This window comes from Dicentrarchus labrax, unplaced genomic scaffold (assembly GCF_905237075.1).
Source record: "Dicentrarchus labrax unplaced genomic scaffold, dlabrax2021, whole genome shotgun sequence".
In the NCBI taxonomy this organism is placed as follows: domain Eukaryota; kingdom Metazoa; phylum Chordata; class Actinopteri; family Moronidae; genus Dicentrarchus; species Dicentrarchus labrax.
In genome coordinates, this window is record NW_026136708.1 from 5,917,035 (window position 1) to 5,942,169 (window position 25,135).

Genomic DNA, 25,135 nt, shown 5'->3' on the forward strand with positions numbered 1-25,135 from the left:
CAAAGGCTGGAATCAAGCCATGGCTCTATAACGTCAGTCTGTTGGTCCACCACTGAAATATCTCGGCAACTGTTCGAAGGATTGCTGTGAAATTTGGTACAGACCTTCGTGGCATCCCCAGAGATTGAATCACACTGACATTGGTGATCCCCTGATTTTTCATCTAGTGCCATCAGGAGGTTGACATTTTTTAGAAAAATGTCTCAAAAACTAATGGATGCATTGCCAGGAAATTTGGTGGTGCCCACAATCATATGAATCATACTGACTTTTCTTCCAGCGCCACCTGCAGGTCAAAGTTTTCCAGTAAAATATCTCAACATGATAAAAACTAAGATGTGAGTATTGTTAACATTATACCTGTTAAACATCAGTATAATAGCATTCTTAGCATATTTCCATGCTAGCATTTACATATATACCTCAAAGCAGTGCTGTGCATGACTACAGCTACAAGGAAGAATCCCAGGTAAATTTATGCTACAATACTGTCACCATATTTTGCTCACAATAACGATAGATCACAGCACAATGTGATACATAATATATTTAGAGAGCCAGATCATTATATTCATATATATATTAGTTTTAAATTGGTTTTACAGAACGTAATCAATGTAAAACAAGTGCACTCTAAGCCTTTTTAGCACACACAGCTGTCAAATGACCAAAATCTAGAAATAAATTTGTTGAATATTTTATTTGAACACGACTCTTAAAGCGACTTAGTTTTCAAATGGCTCTGGTGAATTGCACAGACCAAATCAGTCCTCGGAGGGAAAGGCAGAGAAAGCCTGTGCGTTTGTGTATGTCTGAATCTGTGCATGTTTATATGTGTGTATGCATGCGTGTGCGAGCAGCCGGGAGCAGCAGCCAGGACCTAGGGGTCAGGAGCAGTCCACTGGGACACCCTGACCCCTGACCTCTATTCCATAACTCTTTGCTGCGATGGATGACATAAAAGGAAGACACAGCCAGACCTTACAGGATGTGATTGGTCCTGCTCTGCTTCCTTAAAGCCCTCTGGAACCCTGATATTTGTCGTCAGGGAAAAGCAGGAAATACAGAAAGGGGGGTGATTTCATGGGCTGAAAATGGAGAACATCACAAGGCTTCCAACAACTGGTGTTGACATATATGTAGCAGAAGTTATTATTTTCCAGTCTCTGAGAGAGTTCTCATTTTCTCCGTCTCTCTGTTGGTCTTCCTCTACCCCTTCCATCCATCCAGCGTATGTGTAGGAGGGATAAAGGTCGTCCTTTTGTCATCAAAACTCCAGATTAGTTTTGCCTCGGTGCATCTGACTCTCTGCTTTATCACTGTGGCCAGAGGAGCCACAAGGTTCAGCTCACCCCTCTGCAAAGTAATAACTCCTACCAGCTCCTATTCTATTCTTCACCACTATCTCCTACACTACTATTACTACTCCATTCTGGGGTAGGGGGATTATTTTCATGGCACTGGCTTTATTGGGCTGTATAGAGAAGACTGACAGTAAAGCGGGAAGCAGGAGGATGTGACATGCAACATATGTCACTAGCTGCGATCAAACTGACAAAGTTGTAATAGTCGCTTCAGTCCGCTGAGGCCCAGAGCAGAGCATAAATGCGCTGCTGACAGCATGTCATGAGCCCATCTTGGTTTTATTTTAATATTTCTGCATTGATGTGGTTTTGTGGGTTCTGTAATTTGATGACTTGGGGATTTCTCTGAAAGTCAGTTTGGCTAATATTGCAGCAGACTCCAGTACAAGACAGTGAAATTAAGTACATTAATGAAATGTTTCTTCTGGCTTCGGCGCAAAAACGGCTGCAAGTCAGACAGAAAAAGCTGCCAGCAGGGAATGAAGATCTTCCGAGGATTACGTAAATGTGGCATGTGATTTAGACGAGTATCTGCGAGTGCATGAATGCAGTATTAGATGATTACGCTGTCATTTAAAGCACATGAATTAGCCTACACCCTCTCCACTCTCAAAGCAGTTTTGCTAACCTTCTCCCCTCCATGTAAACACTGGTGGCCTCTGCCTCCAGTTACAAAGCCTTCAGAGAGTTCGAGCCGGTCAGAGGTCAGCGGGGTTACACTGAGGCCAATGACATTCTTTAAAATTAACACATTTTCTGGATTTGCGTTTAGTCTCATCCATTTTGGTCATCTTTAACACCTAAAAAAACAAATACCTCATCTCAGTTCATTGAGGGTGACGGTTAATTTCCAAATAAGTATGTTTGGCAACTTCTAGTCTGTGGTTGGATTATGTAAACTGGTGCACTATTAGCTCTTGAATCGGAAATAGCACTGTATCTTACACCTTCATCCTTTTTTGCAGACGACAACAGAATGTATTGATATATTGATCTACATTTTGTTTTTGCTTTTAATGGCACACCATTGTTATCTGAGGCTTGATATGGCTGGAACCAAGCCGCACACTTAGGACAAGGAGCTTTAGGTTTGTCAATATCTTGTCAGACGTTCAGTGACAAAACAGGTCTTGGCATAAAACAGAACTGCTGCAAAAAAGTTAGCTCAGATTTCAGGTTTCAGGTAGCTGTACTACATTAAAAGTAGGACCTTCCAGTGACTGCAATGTGTCCCTTTGTGACTTTGAGGATTTGGATGAAGTTATTGATTAATTTAGTGATTAGGTGTTTCTTTTAATTGTATATTCTATGACATATACAAAAAAACTTGTATGAGAGTTCATTCCTGAACTTGAAAATAGTTGTTTGACAAAACATTCCAAACTCAAGGTCTCCTTACTAGCTTTTTCTTCAGCCTTCAACTGTATCAGTGGATGGAGTTTGCTCATTAAGTTAAGCTTATGGCTAAAAATGAGGGCTTAAAGAAAAATGAATTAGGGAATAGGATTTTAGCAAGCATTCGCTTTCTTGCCGAGAGTTAGATGAGTAGGTTGATATACTGCGCTCATGTCTGTACATTATGCTAAAGATTAAATTAGAGCCAGGAGACTGTTAGCTTAGCATAAAGACTTGAAAAAAGGAGAAACAAATAGCTTGGCTCTGTTCAAAGGTGACAATAGCTGCCTACCAGCACCTGTAAAGCTCACTAATTAACATGTTGTATCTTGTTTGTTTACTCTGTGCAAGAACTGAGGAGTAAAAATGACAAGTTGTGGTTTTATGGGGGGTTATGTACCAGACTCTTTCCTTGGCCAGGCACAGTCACTCCCTGTCTTGTCCTCACTGTGAGGTTGCCAGGCAACCAGTGGAGGCTCTGCTAAGCTAACTGGCTGCTGGTGGTTAATACAGCACACACACACCGGAGTGGTACCCATCTTCTCGTTTAACTCAGCAAGGAGAGTTAAATGGGTATTTCCTGAAATATTGAACTTCTTCTTTGAACTTTTATGCTTTTTAATGCTATGTACATTGGATAAAATATATCTCCATGACAACTCAGCAAACTCCATCTGCTGATAAAGACCATGTGATACGGATGAAAGTTCTGAAAAGATATAGTGAGTGGACCTGGAGTCAGAATTGCTTTATCAGAGTCAAATAAATAAAGTAAAAAATGGACATCACAAGTTCCCAAAGTTACTTCTTCAAATGTATGGATCCGTCCAACTAAAGTATGATAGTACAGGTATTTAAAACAGCGGAAAGGAGACAATTCTTACATTTGAGACAGTGAAACCTGAAAATGTGTGATGTGTTTGCTTGATAAATCACTTAAACAATTAATAAAAAATTTTTAATTGCAAATTTTCTGCTGATCAGTTCTGGTTATCAGTTAATCCACTCATTTTAAGCTCTGCTGTAATTTATTAAAATGTCACTGAATAGAGGGCTGTTTCACTCGTGGAGTCTGAAGTTTGAATGTTCACAGTTGCCACAGTAATTTAAAAATCTTTGTTAGCCGTCGGAGTCTAAGGAACCTATATTCACAGTAACATAATAATAGGAACAATCTGACTGAAGTGTACCACCAACCTCTAAATGTTCAAGAATGGTGTTTAAAGTGGAGAAAGCCATTTATTCTAATCGAATGCATTGAATTTAAAGTCCATGTTATCAGAGTACAGGGTGCAAACAGAATCAGTGGTGCCAGGGTCACAGTGAGAACAGAAACACACCGTACAGATCACAGCTGCTTTAAATCGCATTGGTAATGCACAGACACTTAGATGGGAAGTGCACTTACAGGCCGATGCACACACACACACACAAACATTCACACACTAAGCCAAATGTGGACATGCCAAACAGAGATGAACACAAATCAAAACAAAGCATGCAAACACAAAAGAGATCCAGAGAATGAAGAAGACAGAGAGAATAGCACAGTCCCATCTGTCAAACAAATGTGAGGATGCTTCTCACATACACACTCAAACACACACACACACACACACACACACACACACACACACACACACACTTATACACACAGCAGGCATCATTTAGTCTGAACTTGAGCGATATCTGCCTTTGTCCTTTAGCAGTTGGCCCTGAGGGGCCGCAGTAGAAGTTGCATGAAAGTTTGTTTAGAGCTGAGCAAGTGTGTTAAGCTTTATGAGAGCCCATGGGAGACATGGTGGCACACACTCACACACACACACACACATACACGCTCACATGCATCTACTCATACACACACTCAGGCACGAGGCTTGGGCGGCAGCTCGCACTGGCCCCAACCAACAGTGAGGAGTTTGTTGTCATAGCAACAGTAAAATGAGATGACTTTACTGTCAGCCGTAATGTTTCATGGCCCCCTTGCCGCTATGGCAACATAACAAGGAGGAGGAAGAGGAGATGGAGAGAAAGAGAGCATCAGAGCCATCTCTGCATTCCAGTGGACTCCTACCAGGAACAATGTCACTATGATGCCCTTATTTCCTTCCTAAGACAAACACACACACACCGTGACAAGCCTGTCAAACACATGCATAAATACACTACACAAAGAGACACACACACACACATACACACACGTTGAAAAGCCTGTCAAACACCCTTTCCACCTCGCCCATCCCTTTGATTATGCGCTGACTATTTTCAGCTACGGCGTTATCGTCACCGGGGCAATTTGAATTCATTACGCTCAATGTCAATATTGGTGCAACAACGCTGTACCTCAGACAGGTACAGCTTGTTGAATGAGCGTGTGTGCTGTCACAAAGTGTGAGAAGTGAAAAGAGAGGAGAGAAGAAGTGGAGAGGAGATCAAAGACATCCAGCTCCGCAGAGCGTTTCCCTGCGCCGCGGAGAGAGTAAGGATGGAGCAGCGAGGTGACTATAGGCTGGCCGACTATACACGGAGCAACAGCATAGCAGCTGTACATCACAATTCTATATTTAGCTCAGTCCTTCCACTACAGCCTATCAACGCTGTTAAGCAGAGTTATCGGCACTGGTAGAAAAGTGGGAAATATAAGGGAGACGGTGGGGGGATAGGTGGAAGAGCAGCAGACACACAGAGAAGAAGAAAAAAGCATCAGAACGAGAGAGGAGCTGAGTTGTTTTGCTCTGTTGCCATGGTGATACATCGGCCGTAGCAGTAGCGAACTGACAGTTGTCACGGCACAGCGGGTTGCCATGGGTGACAGCTGTCAGTCAATCACGCAGAGTGAGGGGACAGATCGGCCGATGATCACCTTGGATTAGAGAGCGATCGCACCACACAGGGGCCAGCCAGAACATATCTGGACTTAATCCCCATGTCCTAATGGCGATGCTCTCTGTTGTGTGTGTGTGTGTATTCATCTATGTTTGCATGTGTGTGCGTGCTTTTAGTTTTGCAACTTTGGGTTGCGTTTTTGCTTACACGTGTCTGCCCGTGTGTCTGTGCGTGTGTAGACACATGTGCATCCTAGTGATGGTGTGTGTTTGTGTCCAGACCATGAAACATGTTCACAGGGTGAGTGGAGCAGATTACATTTAGCTGTAGCTGCTGCCTGGGTCCTTCCCACAGCTGTCTGTGCTAGAGGACAATCAAAGGCCTGGTTGTGAGCCTTCTGATTGTGGTGTGATACTCAGCCCCAGTCCCCTTCAATTAACACACTCCTGCCTGCGTCTAACGAGCACAGCATTGCTCTTATGTTAGGAGAATTATGCTCTGATTAGAATAGGGGTGGATTTAAAACCCGCTCTAATTTGTTTGGGTTTTTTTTTGGCAAAACTCCTGATCATGATCATCTCCAGATCATTCCCTGCAGTGGAATTAAATCCGACCATTTGGTCTAACTATTTGTAATGTTGTAAATCCAGTTGTTAAAGTTTATCCTACTCTCACCCATAGCTCCTTAACAATAACATTTAGTGACCCTCCAACTATTAGACCTTTAACAGTGTTCAGTATAATGTCTGTGTAATGTCAATACTTTGCTGGTACACTTGTAATTAGAGGGTAGTTGTACAAGGCAAGATTTCCTCAACCAGTGAAGCACAAAATTTGCCATCCCAGTCAGAATTGGATAGAGAGCCCCAGAGAAATGTATGATGATGTATACTTTTCCCCTCAGATCTAACACAGCCTAATTGGGAGTGTGGTCAGAATCTTGTTGCGTGTCTCCACCCTTTGGCCTTTAACAAAAATTAAGGCTTTATGTGAGCCCAATGAATTTCACAAGCTGACCTCGTTTCTTTTTTTTTTTGCTTCTTCTCTTTCCCTGCTCTTCCTTCCTCCTTTGCGTCTTCTCACCTCTTCTTTCTCCTCTCTCTTCTGTCTCCCTCTGCAGGAGTGAGCCCTGGGCTGGATGGGACCCACCATGCCCCCCAGTAAGAAGGCCCAGAGCCCCAGTAGTGGAGCCAGTGCCTCGCAGGGTATGAGCCCGCCGTACCGGCAGGGGGACGCCGCCACAGCAGCATCTGAGGCCGAAGCGGCTGACCTCTCCCTGTCCCTGTCTGCCTCCTTTTCCAAGGCTGAGGACGAGGAGCTCACCAGCCTTTCCTGGCTCCACGAGAGCACCGACCTCCTCAACAGCTTCAGCCACTCTGGGCTGCGTAGCGTCTCCCCCCTGCAGGACCCTGATGGTCAGCACCCCCGCTCGCCCTCCTCCTCGTCTCCCTCCCCGGACGACCCCCTGCTTGGCGATGCACACTCAGCGTACGACTTGGCAGCAGGGGCCAACCGAAAACCGCCGTACTCCTTCAGTTGCCTGATCTTTATGGCCATCGAGGATGCGCCAAATAAGCGGCTGCCGGTGAAGGATATCTATGGCTGGATCCTGGAGCACTTCCCTTACTTTGCAAGCGCCCCCACAGGCTGGAAGAACTCAGTGCGCCATAATCTGTCACTCAACAAGTGCTTCAAGAAGGTGGATAAAGACCGGAGCCAGGTAAAGACCTCAGCAGTTGTTTAGAAAAATGCTGGATGATATTTACTGTATCGATCTACAACACTGTTTGATCACCAAACAACCATTATAACCTTTTTCAGTTCGTTTATTATGCTCTGATCACATTTACCAATTTTTACCAATTCACTACCATGGTAAATATGTCCGGATCAAGTTTTTTTTGGCCCCAGTCCCTTGTAATCTTCATTATCTGCTGATACCAATTCCCGATCCAATACTTGTATTTTCCTTAATAACACAGGTAAACAGGTCTGCATTGCGTTGAGAATTTTCTTTGTATTATTATCTTTGTTCCTGTCTACAGGGAGTTTCCCTCTCCCTTTAAAAATTACCATGCAGTGCTTGTTGCTGTGGTGCTACTTTGCCTGAGTTACCTGAATGAACTATGTTTTGTTTAGTGTTGATTTTCGTCGTCTGTACATCTTTTGCACTGATTACGTAGATAAATTACTCTTATTGTTTTTTTTGTTTGTGGGGCTTTTGTTGGATTTGCAGTGAGTGCAAATGTGTGGCTCTTCACCGCTGTCTGTCTCGCCAGGAGCTCTGGCTCAGCTGAGGCTTCTGCACACACACACACACACACACACACACACACACACACACACACACACACACACACAAAAGCACAGCAGAGTGGAGAGAGAAAGCGGAGAGAGTTGACAACAGAGCACTGTGCACAAAAGCTCTGCGAGTAAAACACCTGAATAGCTGCACTTGTTGCCGTTTTAAACATGTGCTTCTTCCTATGGCAAGAAAAAGAATCAACTCAAGTTTTCATAAGTTTGGCATCGACTTGGTAACAAAGTATCGGTTCTCATGACATCCCACATCAATGCCTTTTCGAATTTTAGCTTGTTTTGTTAACCCTACTACAAGAAGTTTTTAACTGGTTATGAAACAGTCTCAATTTAAGATTGACGCCTCTATATGATCTATATAAACAAACAAGACCATCAGTGAGAGATGGGCTATTTCTATATAGCTATTCTTAATGCCTGACAGCAGGTTGGATTCCACTTGAAATCAATAAAAAAAAGGCGGTGGAAACAATACCACTTTGTGCCACCAGAATCAACTGAAAACGGAAGTTCCTTGTGGGGGCTTTTAATTCAAATGGTTGTGTTTTTTATATTCCTATAACTAACTTCTTGCATGTTAAAATGTCCCTATTGTATTGTATCAAAACTCAGTAGGGCTTGATCCAGAGCCTGTTGCATTAATGGCGGCTATAGAACATGACAGGTGACTTCCCTGTGTCCATTATTGTACCCTTAAAGTAAAGATCATAATGAGAGCTGTTAGCAGGCTTATTGATTGAGCCAAACTAGAATTTCTGTCTGTTATCTGCTAAATGTGCAATATAGTTTCTGTGTATTTGGCATGGAAAGAAAGTCTACACTGTAACGTTTAAAGATTTTTTAAAAAAGTGATTGTCTTTTAGTTAAAAAAAAGAGACCAACAGAGTGGGGAGGTGTCGGTAGATCAACAGTCTACCATTAGCTTACTGCGCCTGTCAGTTTCCAGCTCGGTACATAGCTAATTAATTAATTGATTGATTGATTGATTGATTGATTGATTAGTTGATTGATTATTAATGCTAATAATTATATGATAATAATTATCATTAATAATTGGGCTACTATCTCATACTGTATGCTCCCATACGGTATATGTGCTCAGCAGCCAAAGTGGAGGTAATAATTTCTTCTGTTAGTATGTGAAAGTGTAATGTTGCTAAGGTTACCTCAGCAATCCAAGTAGAGACTGTGTAGCAGTCCTCACTAAATATAAGTCTACTTTTAAAGTAAGGACGTCAAGGACCCCGTCTCATAAGATTTAGTTATTCCATAACTGTCTATATACTGTTGATTGACAGGGAAAAGTGTTAAACCTATTAACAGAATAGTCATTCTTATACATTCTCTCATTGGGCAAGTTCAGACAAGTTTTAGTCAATAAAATAATCGTGAAATTTAAATATTTCCCATTTTTCTGGGGGCACATTGAAACCACCTCTAGTTAGGAACCGCTAAGTAAATGAGCCATTTGAACTGGTTTTCTAGATACGCATGAACTCTTTGAAATCTAGGTAAAATAGTGATAAAATATTGGCACAATCAGGCCATGATAAAACAAAGGTTGTACTTATGTATATATATTCTGTCATTTCCTAAAAGTTCTAATTTCTTTAATGTATTGGAAAACAACATTATGTATGATATCAATCCTGCATCATTTTAATATCAGTGTGTACAAGTGTTTTCCCAATTGTGTTCACATGCTTCTTAAATGTAGCAGTGATCCTGTAGAAAAGTACTAACTGGCCAATTTGACCCCCTCCCAGACAATCCTTCCTTGAAAAATTTAAATGATGCCCAGCTCCAGTTCAAACAAATGCAGGGATTTCATCACTTTCCATCAATCATATTCTGAATACTTATATGGGGAAATTCTGCAGCCAAATGGTAAATGCACTGTCCATTATTCACTCCATCATGTGTGGTTATAACTTATTTCACAGCCAGACAGTTATCAGCGGTTTGCAGGCATATCCAACTTGAAGTCAAACATATTCTGTATTTTGTCTACAGCTGTACCAGATTCGGCCTTATCAATAGTTGATGATCTCTGCTTTCATAGTTCTCTTTCACTCAGACGTTCTGCGCTCCCCCAGTGGGAACAGCATTTCGCTTTTGATTTAAGTCTCGATACAGTCTTTTATACTGGCTTTCCTATCCAGATTTTACTCCATTAAAGACTCGGGGTAAACGGGGAATGAATCCCTCACTCAATTAGTGCTAAATTAATACTGGAGGATTTAATAACACAGATGCCAGCAGACTTTAGATTTCATCTCGCCCAAGGGTGTTGGGGGTGGGGGACAAACAGCGAGGATCAATGCTAGCTTTGCGTGTTTAGCCTGATTGAGATTATACTACAGGATATGGGAGCTTTTTATGCTTTCCTTGACCAGCGTGTGAACCTGAACTCCTCCTTTTTGAGTGAGCTGGGTGTGTGTGTGTGTGTGTGTGTTGAGGAACAAAATGGATGAAGGATGAAGAGGACATGGTGTGTGTGCTTGTATTCATGTGTGTGTCTGTGCACACACCCTCACGCTATGCTGTCATCTGGCCCTTGACTACAACGGCATAGAGTTTCTCTTGTATACATATCTCCATAGTAACTAGGTTGCAGTTGACATAAAAGTATGCTGTTGCTGTAGCAACGGGAAAACTGATTTGGCTTTACTGACTTAGGCGTGTGTGTGTGTGTGTGTGTGTGTGTGTGTGTGTGTGTGTGTGTGTGTGTGTGTGTGTGTGTGTGTGTGTGTGTGTGTGTGTGTGTGTGTGTGTGTGTGTGTGTGTGTGTGTGTGTGTGTGTGTCTGTCTGTCTGTGTGTGTGTGTGTGTGTGTGTGTGTGCGCATGTGTGTATGAGCTTCAGATGGGCACTGAGGTGCTGAGTGGGGGAGAATAAGTGAATGTCCTCACATTGTGTTATATGCACATATATACTGTGTGTGTGTGTGTGTGTGTGTGTGTGTGTGTGTGTGTGTGTGCATGTGGAGCAGCATGTGTAGAGGTGATTTTGGCAAGGACAGCCTGTCTTGTCTTCCTGTCACTGCACACCGTTTAAGACAGCACGCTAATTAACCCTTCAAACCTATTCCCCTCTCTCACACGCGCACACTTCCAAACACACACACAGGGCATGTCTGACACACAAACAAACAAGTGCACACACACATGCACACACTCTCAAGCACGCATGAATGCTTAACAGGACTCACACACTCGCAGGCGAGCGCTGTGTCGGTGTAGAAATGAGGGCACATCTCTGCAGACTCCTACTCTACCTGCCAAGTGCTGTGCTTTATCTGAAGCTGCAATTACAGAATCTCTGTAATTTTAGTCAGACTCCGCCATTCAGAGCTTTTCACTGAGAATATCTGCAAGTGAATACTCCTGTTTTTCACCCTGCTTTGTTTTTTCCTTTACCTGTTTATGTCTTTTTGCATTGAGCATGCAATTACGAAGGTCTAAGTTATTTTTCTTTATGCCGCGTTATGTTTTGCTCGTTGCTCGCTGTGGGAAAGAAACGGGGAGGTCAAGTTATCGTTGTGAGGGATAGACAGAGAGACACATACACACACAGGGAGCGAGAGAGAGAAAGCACGGAGACATGGCTTACTGTGAACGCACTAAATCATATTTCCATCAATTTACAGAGGTGGAGATTAATATGACAGTGGCCTATTTGTTCCAGTGACTGTATTTCTGGGTCATATCCAGGCAGATGACAAGATGGGGACTAGTTTAGAATAAGCTTGCTGCTCTCTGTGTGTGTGTGTGGGTGTGTGTGTGTGTGTGTGTGTGTGTGTGTGTGTGTGTGTGTGTGTGTGTGTGTGTGTGTGTGTGTGTGTGTGTGTGTGTGTGTGTGGTGTGTGTGTGCGTGTGTGTGCGTGTCAGTCTTGCAAAACTTGTGAGAGAGAGAGCGTGAGAGAGTGAGAGTCCCATGGTTGCCATGGCTTTGTTTACAAACAGGATTCCTCACTGTGCTGAATGACATGCCTTAATGACAAGTGTTGTTGCCCTCAGACTTCTGGATCAGTGCTGAAGATCATTGTTGTAACAGCACACACTCACAGAGATGTATTTCTCAAAGCCTCTTATGAAATCACAGCAGAGACAACAGGCAGTTTTGTAATCTAAGGCTCACTATGAATTCTCTTGGTGTTGCACTTAAGTGTGTCACCTCTAACTTAACCTTGATCTTTTCAGATGAGAGACGTCCTTGATTCTTTTACTCGGAGCATCTGGAGTGAGCTTAGATTTAATCAAGGTGCTTTTTCTGACGTTCATTTATCAGCAGGTCACTGCCACTGATGTATCCGGCAAAATGATTTTAATTGTACTGTATTTTCTCTCAGATCACAAACACACACAAACACATTTCCTCAGTTTGTTGTATGGATGAAGCATGCATGTGGAAGAAACTGTGCATGCAATCAACAAAGACGCCACCTTTTAACTAAAACAAAAGCTAGTATCAAAAAAGGAAATAAAGGTGTACGAGAGGGCTTTATGATCGGTGTAATTTTTTTCCTCTAACCATTTTCCAAAAACCAGATACATTCAGCGATTCTTAACAAAGGCGTGCACCATTTATGAGAGATAAATCAATGAAAACAATAGTAATTCGGGTTTAGCGTGAAGCTAATGTCTCTTTATATCTTTTTTAAAGCCGTACCAATCAATATTTTGACAATAACAATCTGTCAATTTGCTGTGTAGATTATGAAAGGGCTCACTCATAGTGATAAACCCATGGAGAGTTACCAAAACATTCAGCATTTTCCCTCAGCTCTAGGGACCATCTTTCAGCTCATTGTTTTGGTTCTACAGTCCAGATCTTTCCTGTTTAAGTTCACTCTCGCCGTTCTCATCAGCCCCATTTTCAGTAGTAACAGGGGCATTCTTTTTAGAAAAAACGCTGTGATAAACCTACCATACGGTACCTGCCATGCACCAAAGAGCAGACAGAGAAAAGAGAGAAACATGACTTCAAATAAATGCTAATGTTGCATCGCGTCTTCTGGATGTGTAAACAGCTACTTGTTTGCTAGTATGTTAGCCGTAACAACTTTATAAGGTGATGATATGTCAATGGTAGCAGAAGGAGTCAGTTGGCCTGTGAAAACAGCCAATAGAAACCCCTGCTCTCTGAAATGAGCTGTAATTGGCCAAAGTCTCCTGTCACAGGCCAGATTTTCTAAAGCCTAAAAACAGAGCCACTTGATTTACATGGAATTTTTCCCCAATGAAGCCAAAAGAAAAGCTGCCTACCCCAGCTTTAATTCTGCCTTAATAAGCTATTTAAATATGGCTTTGCTTTTGTAATATTTTTCCTTATCTTGTTTAAAACCTGTCTGTTACATGTTTGTTTCTGTCATTGTGAGTCATGAGTGTGAGGACAAGCCTTGGTTTCACATACCATGTTCTGTGTAGCCTAAGGGAAGCGATTTAAACATCTGTAAGATTGGTTCTTGGTAGTGTCCTTGGAGAACTTTCACGGATGTGAAAATTATGCCACTATGACAAGCTAGGGAAGAACCAAAACCCAAATGACCTCACTGAAATTAATTGCTAAGTGACAACATATCATGGGTGCTTTGGGAGCTGTTTATGGACGAGGCCCAGTTTGAGCCTCTAATGTAATCAGTGTTTTTGCAGAGACTTTATGAATATTTAGAATTATATTCTAGTGACAGATAGATGAATTTATTTGAAAGAATAGAGTTGCATCCTGTGAGATTGCTTACAAATGCACTGTGAGCTGCATGGAATATTTTTCATACCAGGAGTTTAGAGTCTTTGGTGAATCTGTCTCCAGTGTTGGCAAATGACCTGCAAAGTTTTGAAAGGTTGCCCTGTATTTATCTTTGTTAAAAACAAAGACTTGCAGATCTGTGTAACAGTAAACGCAAGAGACTGAAATGTGAAATACATACATGAGAATCACAAACTGGGGCAAACTCTGGCTTAAATTAAAACCACATGGGAAATGGGTTTTGTACTTGTGGAAGAAAAGTCAATTCATAACACCTGTAAATGAAGAAGTCTCCACATATTGCCCCACTCAGTTCTTGTATGAACTGATTGCCCGTTGTCAAATGGCCTTCAACAAGTACAGAAATGGCCTGTAACAAGCAAAAATAATATCCCCACCTATTCTTCGTACTTTCCCTCTTAATGCTTATTTTCTCTTCAAAAGCTCTGTGTTCCTTTCGCTGTCAGAACATTTCCATCCTCTGCTGTGATTCTCGTCTCTCTGAAAGCGTGTTACACTTTCTGCTTCAGAACTCTTAGTGTTTTTCCTCAACTGTACTCAATATCTTAATCACTGTTCAGACATCTATCTGTACTTAACCTACAGTACTACAGTACTACTATTAATCCTCTGTTTATCTGTCTATGTACAGTAAGTAATGATGGATCCTTGTATCACCGTTGTGTTTAATCAGGCTTAAACACTGCTGGGGTTAATGCTTTTACTTCCACTGTGGATGTCCATTGTGAAATTGTATGTATTCATAATACTTTATTGGTAGTATAGTTTAAGTCGTATCGCACATGAAAATGCAATGGACAACAAAGCCTCTTATACTGATGCCTTGTATGTGGCAGTTCTGTGCTCTCTGTGCATCATACGTCTTTTTTAAATCCAATTTCATTATTGAGTTGAAAACAAAATTTAATTTCTCCTCTCATAAGAACCAATATAAATAGTTTCAGTGGGTCTCTACAATTTATGGATGCCTTTGTTAATTGGGATTAAACTACTAAGCTGTACTTTCAGTGGTGGGCAGTATATAGCTGCATTATAACAGCTGTTATAATGCAGTCCATCTATCAATAGTTAGTGACATGACTATCCTATCAATAGCACACAATAACCCAAGCCCATTGATTCCTAATGAAGATATAAATCTTTAAAAAGAGGTTACAAATATAAAGTTTCATTTCCCAGAGAAGCTGGGCACTGTAGTTTTTACCAAACATTACTCAAAGAGGAGGACATAATGCGTTTATTGGGGACTATTTTCAGATACGGATTAGTACACATGGTGCTCTAGTGAGAATTACAGCACTGGGACAGTGTGTGTGGGATTGACTGACATAAACTACAGTAGTTGTGTTCATTGTAATAAAGCAACATGTCACCCAGTGCAACAGTGAAGCTCATTAATGTGTTTTTAATAGGTTTCTGACAACAGTGGAGCTCTGTGGGATAGAGGAATAAGAAATATCAGGCTATGGGTACAAAAGCAGCATTTGTTAGTAGCATTAAAACATTGTTGTTAACAGTAAAAAAATAATAATAATAATAAAAAAAAAATATATATATATATATATATAGAATGTTGTCAGTCTTAATGGGGGAAATGTGCTTATTCTCTTTTTTTGATGAGATTTAGAGGAGAAACCCCTTGAAAGCACTCAACATGACATTAAATGTGAAGCAACAGCCATTAGACAGTTTAGCTTAGCTCAGACTAAAGACAGGAAAACAGCTAGAAAAAGTAAAAAAGTAGTGCTAAGCTAAACTAACCAGCTGCAAACTACTGCTTTAACCCATTAAAGTATATGAGCTAAAAGTAAATATTGGTTACTATGGGCAGTGTAGTACTCTTGACATTGCCTTCTATGTATTTTCTGTGAATTTAGTTGTCTAGAATAAAGTGATTTTAACACACAATGCACAGCACATGTGGTGTTTTGTGCGCTAGGTATATGTATATGTGAAAAGATAATAGTGCCGATAGGAATGCAGTAGCAGTAGTATAGTGTTACTAGCAGGGTCAGTGGCAGCAGGACTTTAATATCTCCCATTTCCAACGGAGACCAGCCCCCACAGCTTATATAACACAGGAAACAGATGTTGGCAACACACAATCATCTCTCTCTCTCTCTCTCTCTCTCTCTCTCTCTCTCTCTCTCTCTCTCTCTCTCTCTGCCTTTGTCTCTTCTTTCTTCTCCTTTTGTCTTTTACTCACACTATGACGTGTCCCAGGCAAGTTACAGTATGTATGCTTTCTCCATCATGAAAATACCTGCTCAGTGCTCAGTGTTCTGCAGTTTTATAACACACAGGCAAATGAAAACTGCTGGTTTCCTAATCAAAACTACTACAAACTGGTGTCGTGACACAGATACATATAATTAAATCCATTTCTTGTAGTGTAATGTTGCTTAAACTTGCAATTTAAAGTCTAATGTGGTGCCCAGTCAGTTTTCATCTCGTACTGTATGAGATGTTTCTTAAAGTAGGGGTTGACGTTTCGAGTTGTGGATTATTTGTTGTGTAATCCTGCTCTTAAGCTGCAAACACTACGGTGATGTGACTATTTTCCAGCACATAGATGCAACTCAAATAAACACATCATCCAGAAAATAGTGCTCATATGAGAGGAGTGAGACCAGATGGGATCAAAGGATGGAGAGAGGAAAGAATATAAAGGGAGATCACAAACACAGTTTCAGGTGAATGTCAAGACTGCCGTCCTCTATCACCTGCTTTTACGCTGCAAGATCCACCTTATGGAGGTATCCTATTTTTAAAATCTGTGTCATACTGTATCAAAGTTGAACCCCGCTGAAAACTCAAAGCCAATCTCTGACCTCAAATACTTTTTGTGATAATCGATTTTTGAGACATGCTGCCCTTTTCTCAACTTTACGAATTTGTCAGAAAATGGAAAGTCCATTTCACCTCCTCTCACTTCCAAGCCCAGATGATGCTTGTTGCCAAGGCGACCGCTATAACCCAGGTGACAGACCCTTCCTGTGAGCTGCGCCCTGTGATTGGCCTATCGACCAGGGGGGGTCTGCAGATTGAGCATTTTGATTGGCTAGCTGGTTGGCAGAGGCAGGGGCCCCGGCAGACAGAGATTGTGTAGGCAGCATTGATTTAATCGGCTGGCAAGCGGGCAGGCAGTGAGCGCGTGCGCACACACACACACACACACACACATATATATATATATATATACACAAACGGCTGGCGGGCTGGAGGTGCAAGGGGAAATTTGGCCCAGTGGGGGTCACCTCTGTGGGAGCAAGCGTATGTGTGTGTAATATCATGCTCTCCAGGAGAGGCGTTGCTGGCAGTAATAGAAGCACTCCCAGGAGCAGACCACGCTGGGTAATATCACACTCCCTAGGGAACTTGCCATACACACACTCAACCCCCCATACACACACACACACATAGCAAAACATGGCACATATGGCCCGTGTTCAACACGACTCACATGCTAATGCAAAGATCCACACGGGGGGGGGGACACAGATCAACAGTGCGCACACATCTTATTAGCTTCTTGCTTTCTCACAAGGTCAGATGCTGTAGTGAGTGGTAGCAGAGTTTTGAGTGATTCACTGGACATCCTGGGATCACGAGACACAAGGTTTCCATAGAGGCTCTGCGTGGTCGGTCGTTACTCATTAGACATGATACGGTTTGTATTGTGAAGCAGTATAACAAGGAATTTATGAAACTAAAAGAAGTCAGATGAATGTTAGGGATTATGTGAGATATATTTTGAAGCATGCCACAGGATTTGTGGTGCAGCACATGGGATGTTGATGCTTTTGTTCCTGAACTTAGAGATGTGTCCAGTTTCACTGACAGCATACTGGATTGTATGAATGTAAAAATGTATGTAAGTAAATATGTGAAGATTCAAATCAATGAGATGAAGAATGAATCACGCTATCAATTGCGGTATAAAAGCGCAAATACTTCAGTTTCACCTTTACAGAGAAAAGGAAATATGCATCGTTTTGCTGTTTCCTACACTTATTTCAGGTGTTTTCATACTTAAGTTTGGTTGGTATGTGTCACCTCCTCACAAATGTTTGTGACATGACCATAACAGAGCATTTGCTGTCAACTGTGCGATACAATAACTTGAAAGAGCTTTTTGTAACAGGTGTCAGTGTATTTTAGATAGTTTAGGTGCTCCCTTTGGGTGGTCTTGGAGGGCTGTAGTGCAGAAACAGTGGAAAGCACACACCTCCTGAGATATTTGCCACTATTTAAACCTGCTGCTCTCTTGAAAGGTATCAAAATGCAAACTTTAAATCACAATGTTTCATATTCAATATTCCATCCTTGTTTAGATATCAGAAATATACAAATTGTTGTTTTAGGCACATGTTAATTGCTGCTGGAGATATTAAAAATGTCACACAAAACTGACTTTTAAATCATGAAAAATGGGGCATTTACAGCGCAAATCCTTGTCTCTGATTGGCTGTGCCTCCTCCATCGCTTCAGAGCTGCTCTTAAATGTCACTCTTACACCTTTCTGTAAGCAGCAGTAAGTTGCTTGATAAATGTGTCTTATTCTTCGCTTTTTAGCTTCTGCTTTTTTTTAACTTGTTTACTCCCGAGTTTAGTCTTGTGCTCAGCGTATTTCTTTAAGGAATATGGTCTCAGGACCCTAAGGGCAGGCAAAATAAATCTACTACTGTAATTTTTCAATGCTGTAAGCTCCACAAATGCCATTCATCTGAGAGTGTTTTCTGTCGTTTTGGTTATTTGTTTTTTTTACGCATGTACGGCAAGCAATGAGGTGTGTGTTTCTCATGCACTTCCATACAAAATGCTCCTCAGGTTTAAGAATCTGTCTGCAATTAATGCTCACACGCACGGCTCTGGCACATCTGACATTTCTCTCCTAATAGATTCCTTGCAGTATTTGCAGAAATCAGAAGCCCACAGCCATGACATCTCCCCTCCCTGTAGCCTGTACCTGCATCATATCACAGAGCACTACAAAGTGAGCTGAACACGAGGCAGGACGGCTTTAATTTTATATTTACTCTCCTCTTCCCCCCCTCCTGCCGCTCTCATCCTCGTGCCGTACACAAACTCCGGGTTTTGCCACGTTCAGATGACAAGATGAAAGCGCGGAGAAGTCAGTGAGAGATAGAAACAGGGAATTTTCATGGCGGCCCGTCTGAGATCCCTCCCTTCTCTATAATCTATAGGCTGGTTTCACTCAGATTGGAAGCCGACAGTTTCATTAGGTGAGGGGGAAGCCGCTTTGATCTAAAAATACACACCATCATCGCCTCTGGAGTGAAAAAAGTTAAACAGTCTCCCTCTGTCTTAATCAGAAAAAAAGCCTCCAGATTTCTTTTCAGCGGAGAGGGAGAGGATCAGAAAATATTGAGCGAGGTGGCATTGAGGATGTGTTAATTCTCATCCCTCTGAGCGTTATCTTCCTTAGGAATATGGGAATTGTTGCTGTGTGTACAGGCGGTTTGGTAAATAGGAATCCAGCACGAGGTCTGGACTTGGAGCTTGTGTTTGGACTTGTTGGCTTCGCGTCAGTGTGCTGTGCTGTGTTTGTGATGCGCTTTGAGGGGCCCGATAGCACTTCCAATAACATCTCTCCTCTGTCTCCCCCTCCCTCACCCTCCGCCTCTTTCTTTCTCATCTTTCAGAGCATAGGCAAAGGCTCTCTGTGGTCCATAGATCCGGAGTACAGGCACAACCTGATCCAGGCACTGAAGAAGACACCGTATCACCCCTACTCGCCCGGCCTGGCCACCCCCTCCACGTCCCCACCCACCCTGCCTCCGGCATTTCACCACAGGTAAGACGGATTAGCTGACTGGTTGATTGATTGTTCCTATGACATATCTGATTTTACTTAATTAATTGCTTAATCACTTTATAAGTTCTGATTGGATTATGTTTGCTGGGTTAATTGAAAAACACTTTCATTTCATTCATTCATTCATTGAGAGCGGGGACAGATATAAAGATACATTCATAGATGCTGCAGCACGTCGCTGGCTCTTCTCATGGCCTCCGCTCCTATGGAACATAAGAGTACGTCTGTTTGATGTTGTAAATGTTTAAATAGTTTGAGCCCACTTTTACGACTTGAAGCTACATTTCCAGAGGCTTTATGAGTGTTTTCTTGCAGACAAGGCTCTCAGAAACAACTGATTCTGGTTGGTTTCAGTTGATTGATTGGAGAATTCCAAGACAGATCATTGCATCTGTGCATTTTCTCAATATATGTACATGTGGAGGAAATGCTTTGTACTTTGTGGTTGCTTGTTATAAATGGTATAGTTATGTGTACTTGTTTTCAGTTTTATGGCAACAGGTTTTAACTTGAAGCAAAGAAAACAGTCTTGTTTACTTGTGGAATAAAAAACTGTATGATCCTAGATTCAATTCTGAGAAATGCTTTTCCTGTGTTTCCGCAGTATTGGTTTAATTGGATCGAATAGAGCAATCAGTACCAATATCCAGTCCTATATATTGCTGTAAATAAAAATGAATATATTAATGTATTTTGCATATGATTTTCGACTGTTGGAAGACGTTACCTTGGGCTCTGGGAAAAAGCTTTTTCCACTATTTTATGATAGATACGAAATAATCGATACATAAATTTGATAAGAATAATCTGTAATTGCAGCCCTAAGGCGCATACAACATAAAACATATACACTCCTCCACCTCTCCTACTCTCTCTCTTCCATCTGTCACTCTCTTTCCAACCACCTGGCCCCAGGCATTATATAGCTGACCTGCCCCATCCTTTCCTTAAATCTTTTTGCACGCTGTTTTCACTCCCATCCCTCCTCCTTTCTCCTTCCCCCTCAGGCACATCACAGGTAAAAAGCGCTGGTCTCCCTTTTTCTTCCCTCCACATGTTCACTTGTTCACTCCCTCACCCTCTCCCCAGCCTTCCACGTCCATCCCCCTGTTCCCCCCGCCTTTCCTCCAGCTCCCAACGCTCCTCCGTTCCGCTGCTCTCACACTCTTTCCTCCTCTTTTAATGTCCCGCACACCCTCCCGCTCATCCTCAGGCATACATTACAGCTAGTGGGGCACCCAGTACTCCGTCTTCTTCTGTGATTTATTCCCCCTCTCTCTCCACTCTTTTCACTCTCTCTCCGCCACTTTATCATTCAATTAAATCCTCCTTTGTCTACATTCACTTCATTCTCCGATCCCTCACAGCCAACCCCCCCCCTTCCCTCCACAGCATCCACCTGTGTTGTTTCCTCCACATTCCCCCCTCTCTCCTCTCCTGACCTCTCCTCTACCCTCCATCCTCTCCCTCTGCTAACTTCTCAGTTTCTGGCTCTTCTGACCATCCCTGTGGAGATATCAGTGAGAGGTACTATTAGTTGTCTTTTTTCACGTTCTTCCGCTTGTTCTCCTTCTCCCTCCCTCTCTCTCTTTCTCTCTCTCTCTCTCTGAACACCCCACCACCACCACCCCGCACCCCCGCTCCCCAGTTGATCCGGGCAGGTTGGCTTGCAGAGCCAGCGGACTGTGTAAGACAGAATAATTGGTTCACCATAAAATGTAAAAGTGTCATTTTGAACAATGAGGTATGGGGAAGTGGAACAAATTGGAGGCCGGATTCGGAACATGAGGAGGAAGGGGAGGCGGGGTGTAGTGAGGAGAGGTCGGAGTGTGGAGGGGAGAAGAGGGGAGGTTGAGGGAAGGGGGAAAAGGGGGGGGAGGTTGTTCATTTGCATTGTGACACACAGTGGGAAATGAGAGTGTAAGTGAGGAGAGTTCATTTCTTGGTTAGAGTGGAGCCTGGGGTCCCTTGTGATGCAGCACCTGAAGAGCATGCATTGTGTGCATTTGTGTATGTACAGTGTGTGTGTGTGTGTGTGTGTGTGTGTGTGTGTGTGTGTGTGTGTGTGTGTGTGTGTGTGTGTGTCTGATTGATGAATTGTTAGGTCTATAAAATGTCATAACATTGTTGAAAATGTTTCCTAGAGTACAAGATCTGTCAAAAGGTATTCAGTTCAGAAAGCAGCAAATCCTCACAGAGAAGACGTTGCCGCCAGAGAATGGTGGCCATTTGTGCTTGACAAAATAAATTAAATGATTTATCGATCATCAAAACAGTTTATTCATTGCAGCTCTAGTTTCCATTCATTTCTTCACAATGTGAGAATCAACAGAGATTTACAGAGGTTGGAAACTTGCTTGAAATACAAAATCCATCACAATGAATCTTTTGTTGCCTTTGTTGTCAAAGATACGTGACAGTTGTTTGCAGTCATGATCGGGGATCCATGCATTTAATCAGTCTCCAACATCAAAAACTTGCTGGGCAGCAAACTTTTTAATGCCTTTTCACAACCTTCATTTTTGCTCATTTTTTCTCTTTTTGTCAAAAACAATGTTTGAAATGCTTTTTCACTCACAGGTGTGAGAGCATGCTTGGGCATCCTTTAAAAGGAGAGCTTTAAAAGAGTCACTGTGTTCAACTACTACTCTGACAAAACACATAAAGACTTCTAAATGTTACCTATGATTTGAATAATAATACGCATTTGTCAAGTTTCTGTGAGTTTTTTTGTACCATCCTTCGATTAATGGAAACCAGCAGGTGCCTGGAAAGTAGAAAATCAATCTAAGAAATGATTATGTGCTTTTGAAATTGGCAAGGAACAACATAAAGCACATGCACAGCATATACTGTATGCACAATTTGTTGCTAAAACAATAAACACCACTTGTATGGTCCTTTAACCATTGTGCTGCTCGGTCATACAGTAATGCCGCTGGATCCACATCCCAAAGTTTTCAAAGATATTAAAAATGTCAGGCCGTAATATTTCCCTTTGATGTAATGACACAACAGTTAAAAACATTTATCCTGAGTTTATCATAGTTCACATAACACTATCATGGGGTTTCAAATACTTCTCTCTATAAGCAGTAAGAAGGAATATATTATTTTCTGACTTTAGAGCCACTTTAAAGTGCTGATTTTATGGGGGGAATCCGGGTTCAATAGGCTAAGGGTAATTAATATCACCCTTTAAAGCTCTTAGTAATAACTTGGCACAATGGGGGCACTTTGGACAGAAGGTCAGAATTTGCAACTGCAATCTGTTACACTTTTTTATGACATTAAATAATAAACAAACTTGCACTGATTTGAGCTTGCAGATCACAGTGGATCCAAATGTCCATGGGGAATGGCACAAAAACTACTTACAATTTTTTTTTTCCTGAGCTTTCAACATTATCACAGTCTTCATGATAGTTTATGGTAGTCAAGGAGATTGATCTGTTGACTTGCAAAACCTTTTTGCGCATCAAAAGAAAACTTTTACATTTTTCATTTCTGGTTATTACAAATGAGATAAATCATGTTAGAATATGAAAGAAGCTTTTAACTGTTTCCTTTATATATATCTTTGAACTCAGCAGGTCCAATCAATATGACACAATATCTCTCTCAAGAGCCCTCATTTTCAAGAATATTATGTTATGAAGTGTAATGACTGTGAATGGTTGCACAGCCTGTCTATTATGTTAAGGTCAAGGACTGTCTCAAGCAGTTCTACACAACTCGGAAGTGGAGGATGAACCAAGAGAGGGAGCAAGAGACTGAGAGGAGACGGAGGGAGAGAGGGAGGGAGAGCAATGATGCTTCTTTGTCCTCTACTCTTTGTCGCTCACACCTCTTGGTTTTTCATGGACCATAATAACTCATACCGCTCCAGTCGACCCCCAACTGCAGTTTGCTTCAGAGTGTGTGTTCGCATATGTGGCTCTATCTGCATGTGTGTGTTAGTCAGTGCAGTTATGTGTTTCAGCCTGACTCTCTCTTTCTGTGTGAGTGTGAGTGTGTGTGTGTATGTATCCTATGCATGCTTTTCTAAATTAGTGTATGTGGTTGTTTCTGACATATGCAGGAGTGTGTGTTGTGTATGTGTGTGTGTGTGTAAGGTGGGAGGAGGGAGAGAGAGAGAGAGAGAGAGAAAGAGAGAGAGAGAGCATGCTGGGTAGGAGGTCAGCTCCATGGTGCATTCCTTCACACCCCATCAGCATCTGGATGAGAGGAGGAGGGGAGGATAGAATGGATGGAAGGAGGGAAGGGTGTCTCAAGGGGGTTGGGGAGGAGCTCCCTTCTTCTCTCTCTCTCCATTTCTCCCTTTCTATCTTTCTCTCCCTCCCTCCCTCTTTCCCTCCTTCTCCCCTCCCTTGGAGAAAAAAGATGAGGAGAGGTGTTGGGGAGGTGGAGGTGGGGGGGTGCAGAACGAGCGTCTGCCACGAGTTTAGCCCCTCGCCCACTACATTAAATGCACAGGGTTTCCTTGGCAACGGGAACGCCGCCATGGCAACACATGTAGTATAAGGCAGGTGCTGTCGCACTGTGAAACCATTTGTTGAGAGAGAGAGAGAGAGAGAGAGAGAGAGAGAGACAGCGCAGGGATGGGAAGAGAGACAGAAAGAAAGAGTGAGAGAAGGGTGAGAGAGAGAGCGAGAGCGGGGTAGAGAGAGAAAAGGGGGAGAATGAGATGGGCGGGGGGTGGGGTGGTAGGGAAAACAGACAGGCTGTTAGCGCAGGAAAAATATGTTATCGCCGTGGCAACGCAATGTGGCAACTCTCCATGGCAACAGCAGGTGGCTCAGGGCTGAAATTTGCGTTTGCTGCTTTTGCTTTTTCGTATTGCTGTGTGTGTGTGTGCATGTTCAGTAAGTGTGTGTGTGTGTGTGTGTGCAGCCGTGCATAGGTCTGTGTGTGTGTGTGTGTGTGTGTGTGTGTGTGTGTGTGTGTTTGTGTGAGAGAGAGAGTCCATTATTCCCCTGCATCTGGTGAGGTGAGAGCCACATCACAAGTGCAGACGTCCAAATCCTCTCATTCAGCAGCTTAGCGGAACATAAAACAGGACTCATATTACAAAGGAAACTCTCCCAATGAGTGCAAACGAGTGGGTTGCTTTTTCAGAGTTCACAGTCTCCCCAGGTGTTTTCTGTCCTGTTTGTCTGTTGTGTGTTTTTGTATGTGTGTATGTGTGTGTACATATGACCAAGACCCATGTTGTCAGACACACGACTGTGTTTGAGAACAGCCTGTCTAGCTACAGAGAAAAAAAGAAAGGAGCAGTCAGACGTGTTGTCTAATGGGGAGCTAAAGACCACTCAACCTGGAAAAGCTCTTACAGCTTGTCCCCCCCAGCCCCCAACCACCACTTCCCCCCAACCCCCCTCTCTTTTTCTCCCCCTATCCTTCCATCTTTCCTCTTCTGTCTTAAAATTATGGATTCACCAGCGAGTCTGTATCTATTGTCTTCTTGTGTGTGCGTATGTGTGAGTGAAGATGTCTCCGTCTATGTGAGAAATGCCGTCATTACCTCCCTCATTAGTGGTGCAATGATCACCTAAACTGAGTCCTGGGCTTTGTGTGTGCCTCTGTGTGTGTGTGTGTGTGTGTGTGTGTGTGTGTGTGTG

The 25,135-nt window shown here is 42.4% G+C and overlaps 1 protein-coding gene across 1 annotated transcript in view; it reads left to right on the plus strand.

Moving 5' to 3' along the window:
• The window catches only part of ches1 (checkpoint suppressor 1), a 58,571-nt gene that overhangs the window by 20,151 nt on the left and 13,285 nt on the right, over positions 1-25,135 (plus strand). Inside the window, exons 2-3 of the mRNA XM_051408936.1 lie at positions 6,706-7,305; positions 19,342-19,493. Coding sequence (XP_051264896.1) covers positions 6,724-7,305; positions 19,342-19,493 — 734 coding nt within the window. The 5' untranslated portion in view covers positions 6,706-6,723. The remainder of the gene's footprint in view (positions 1-6,705; positions 7,306-19,341; positions 19,494-25,135) is intronic.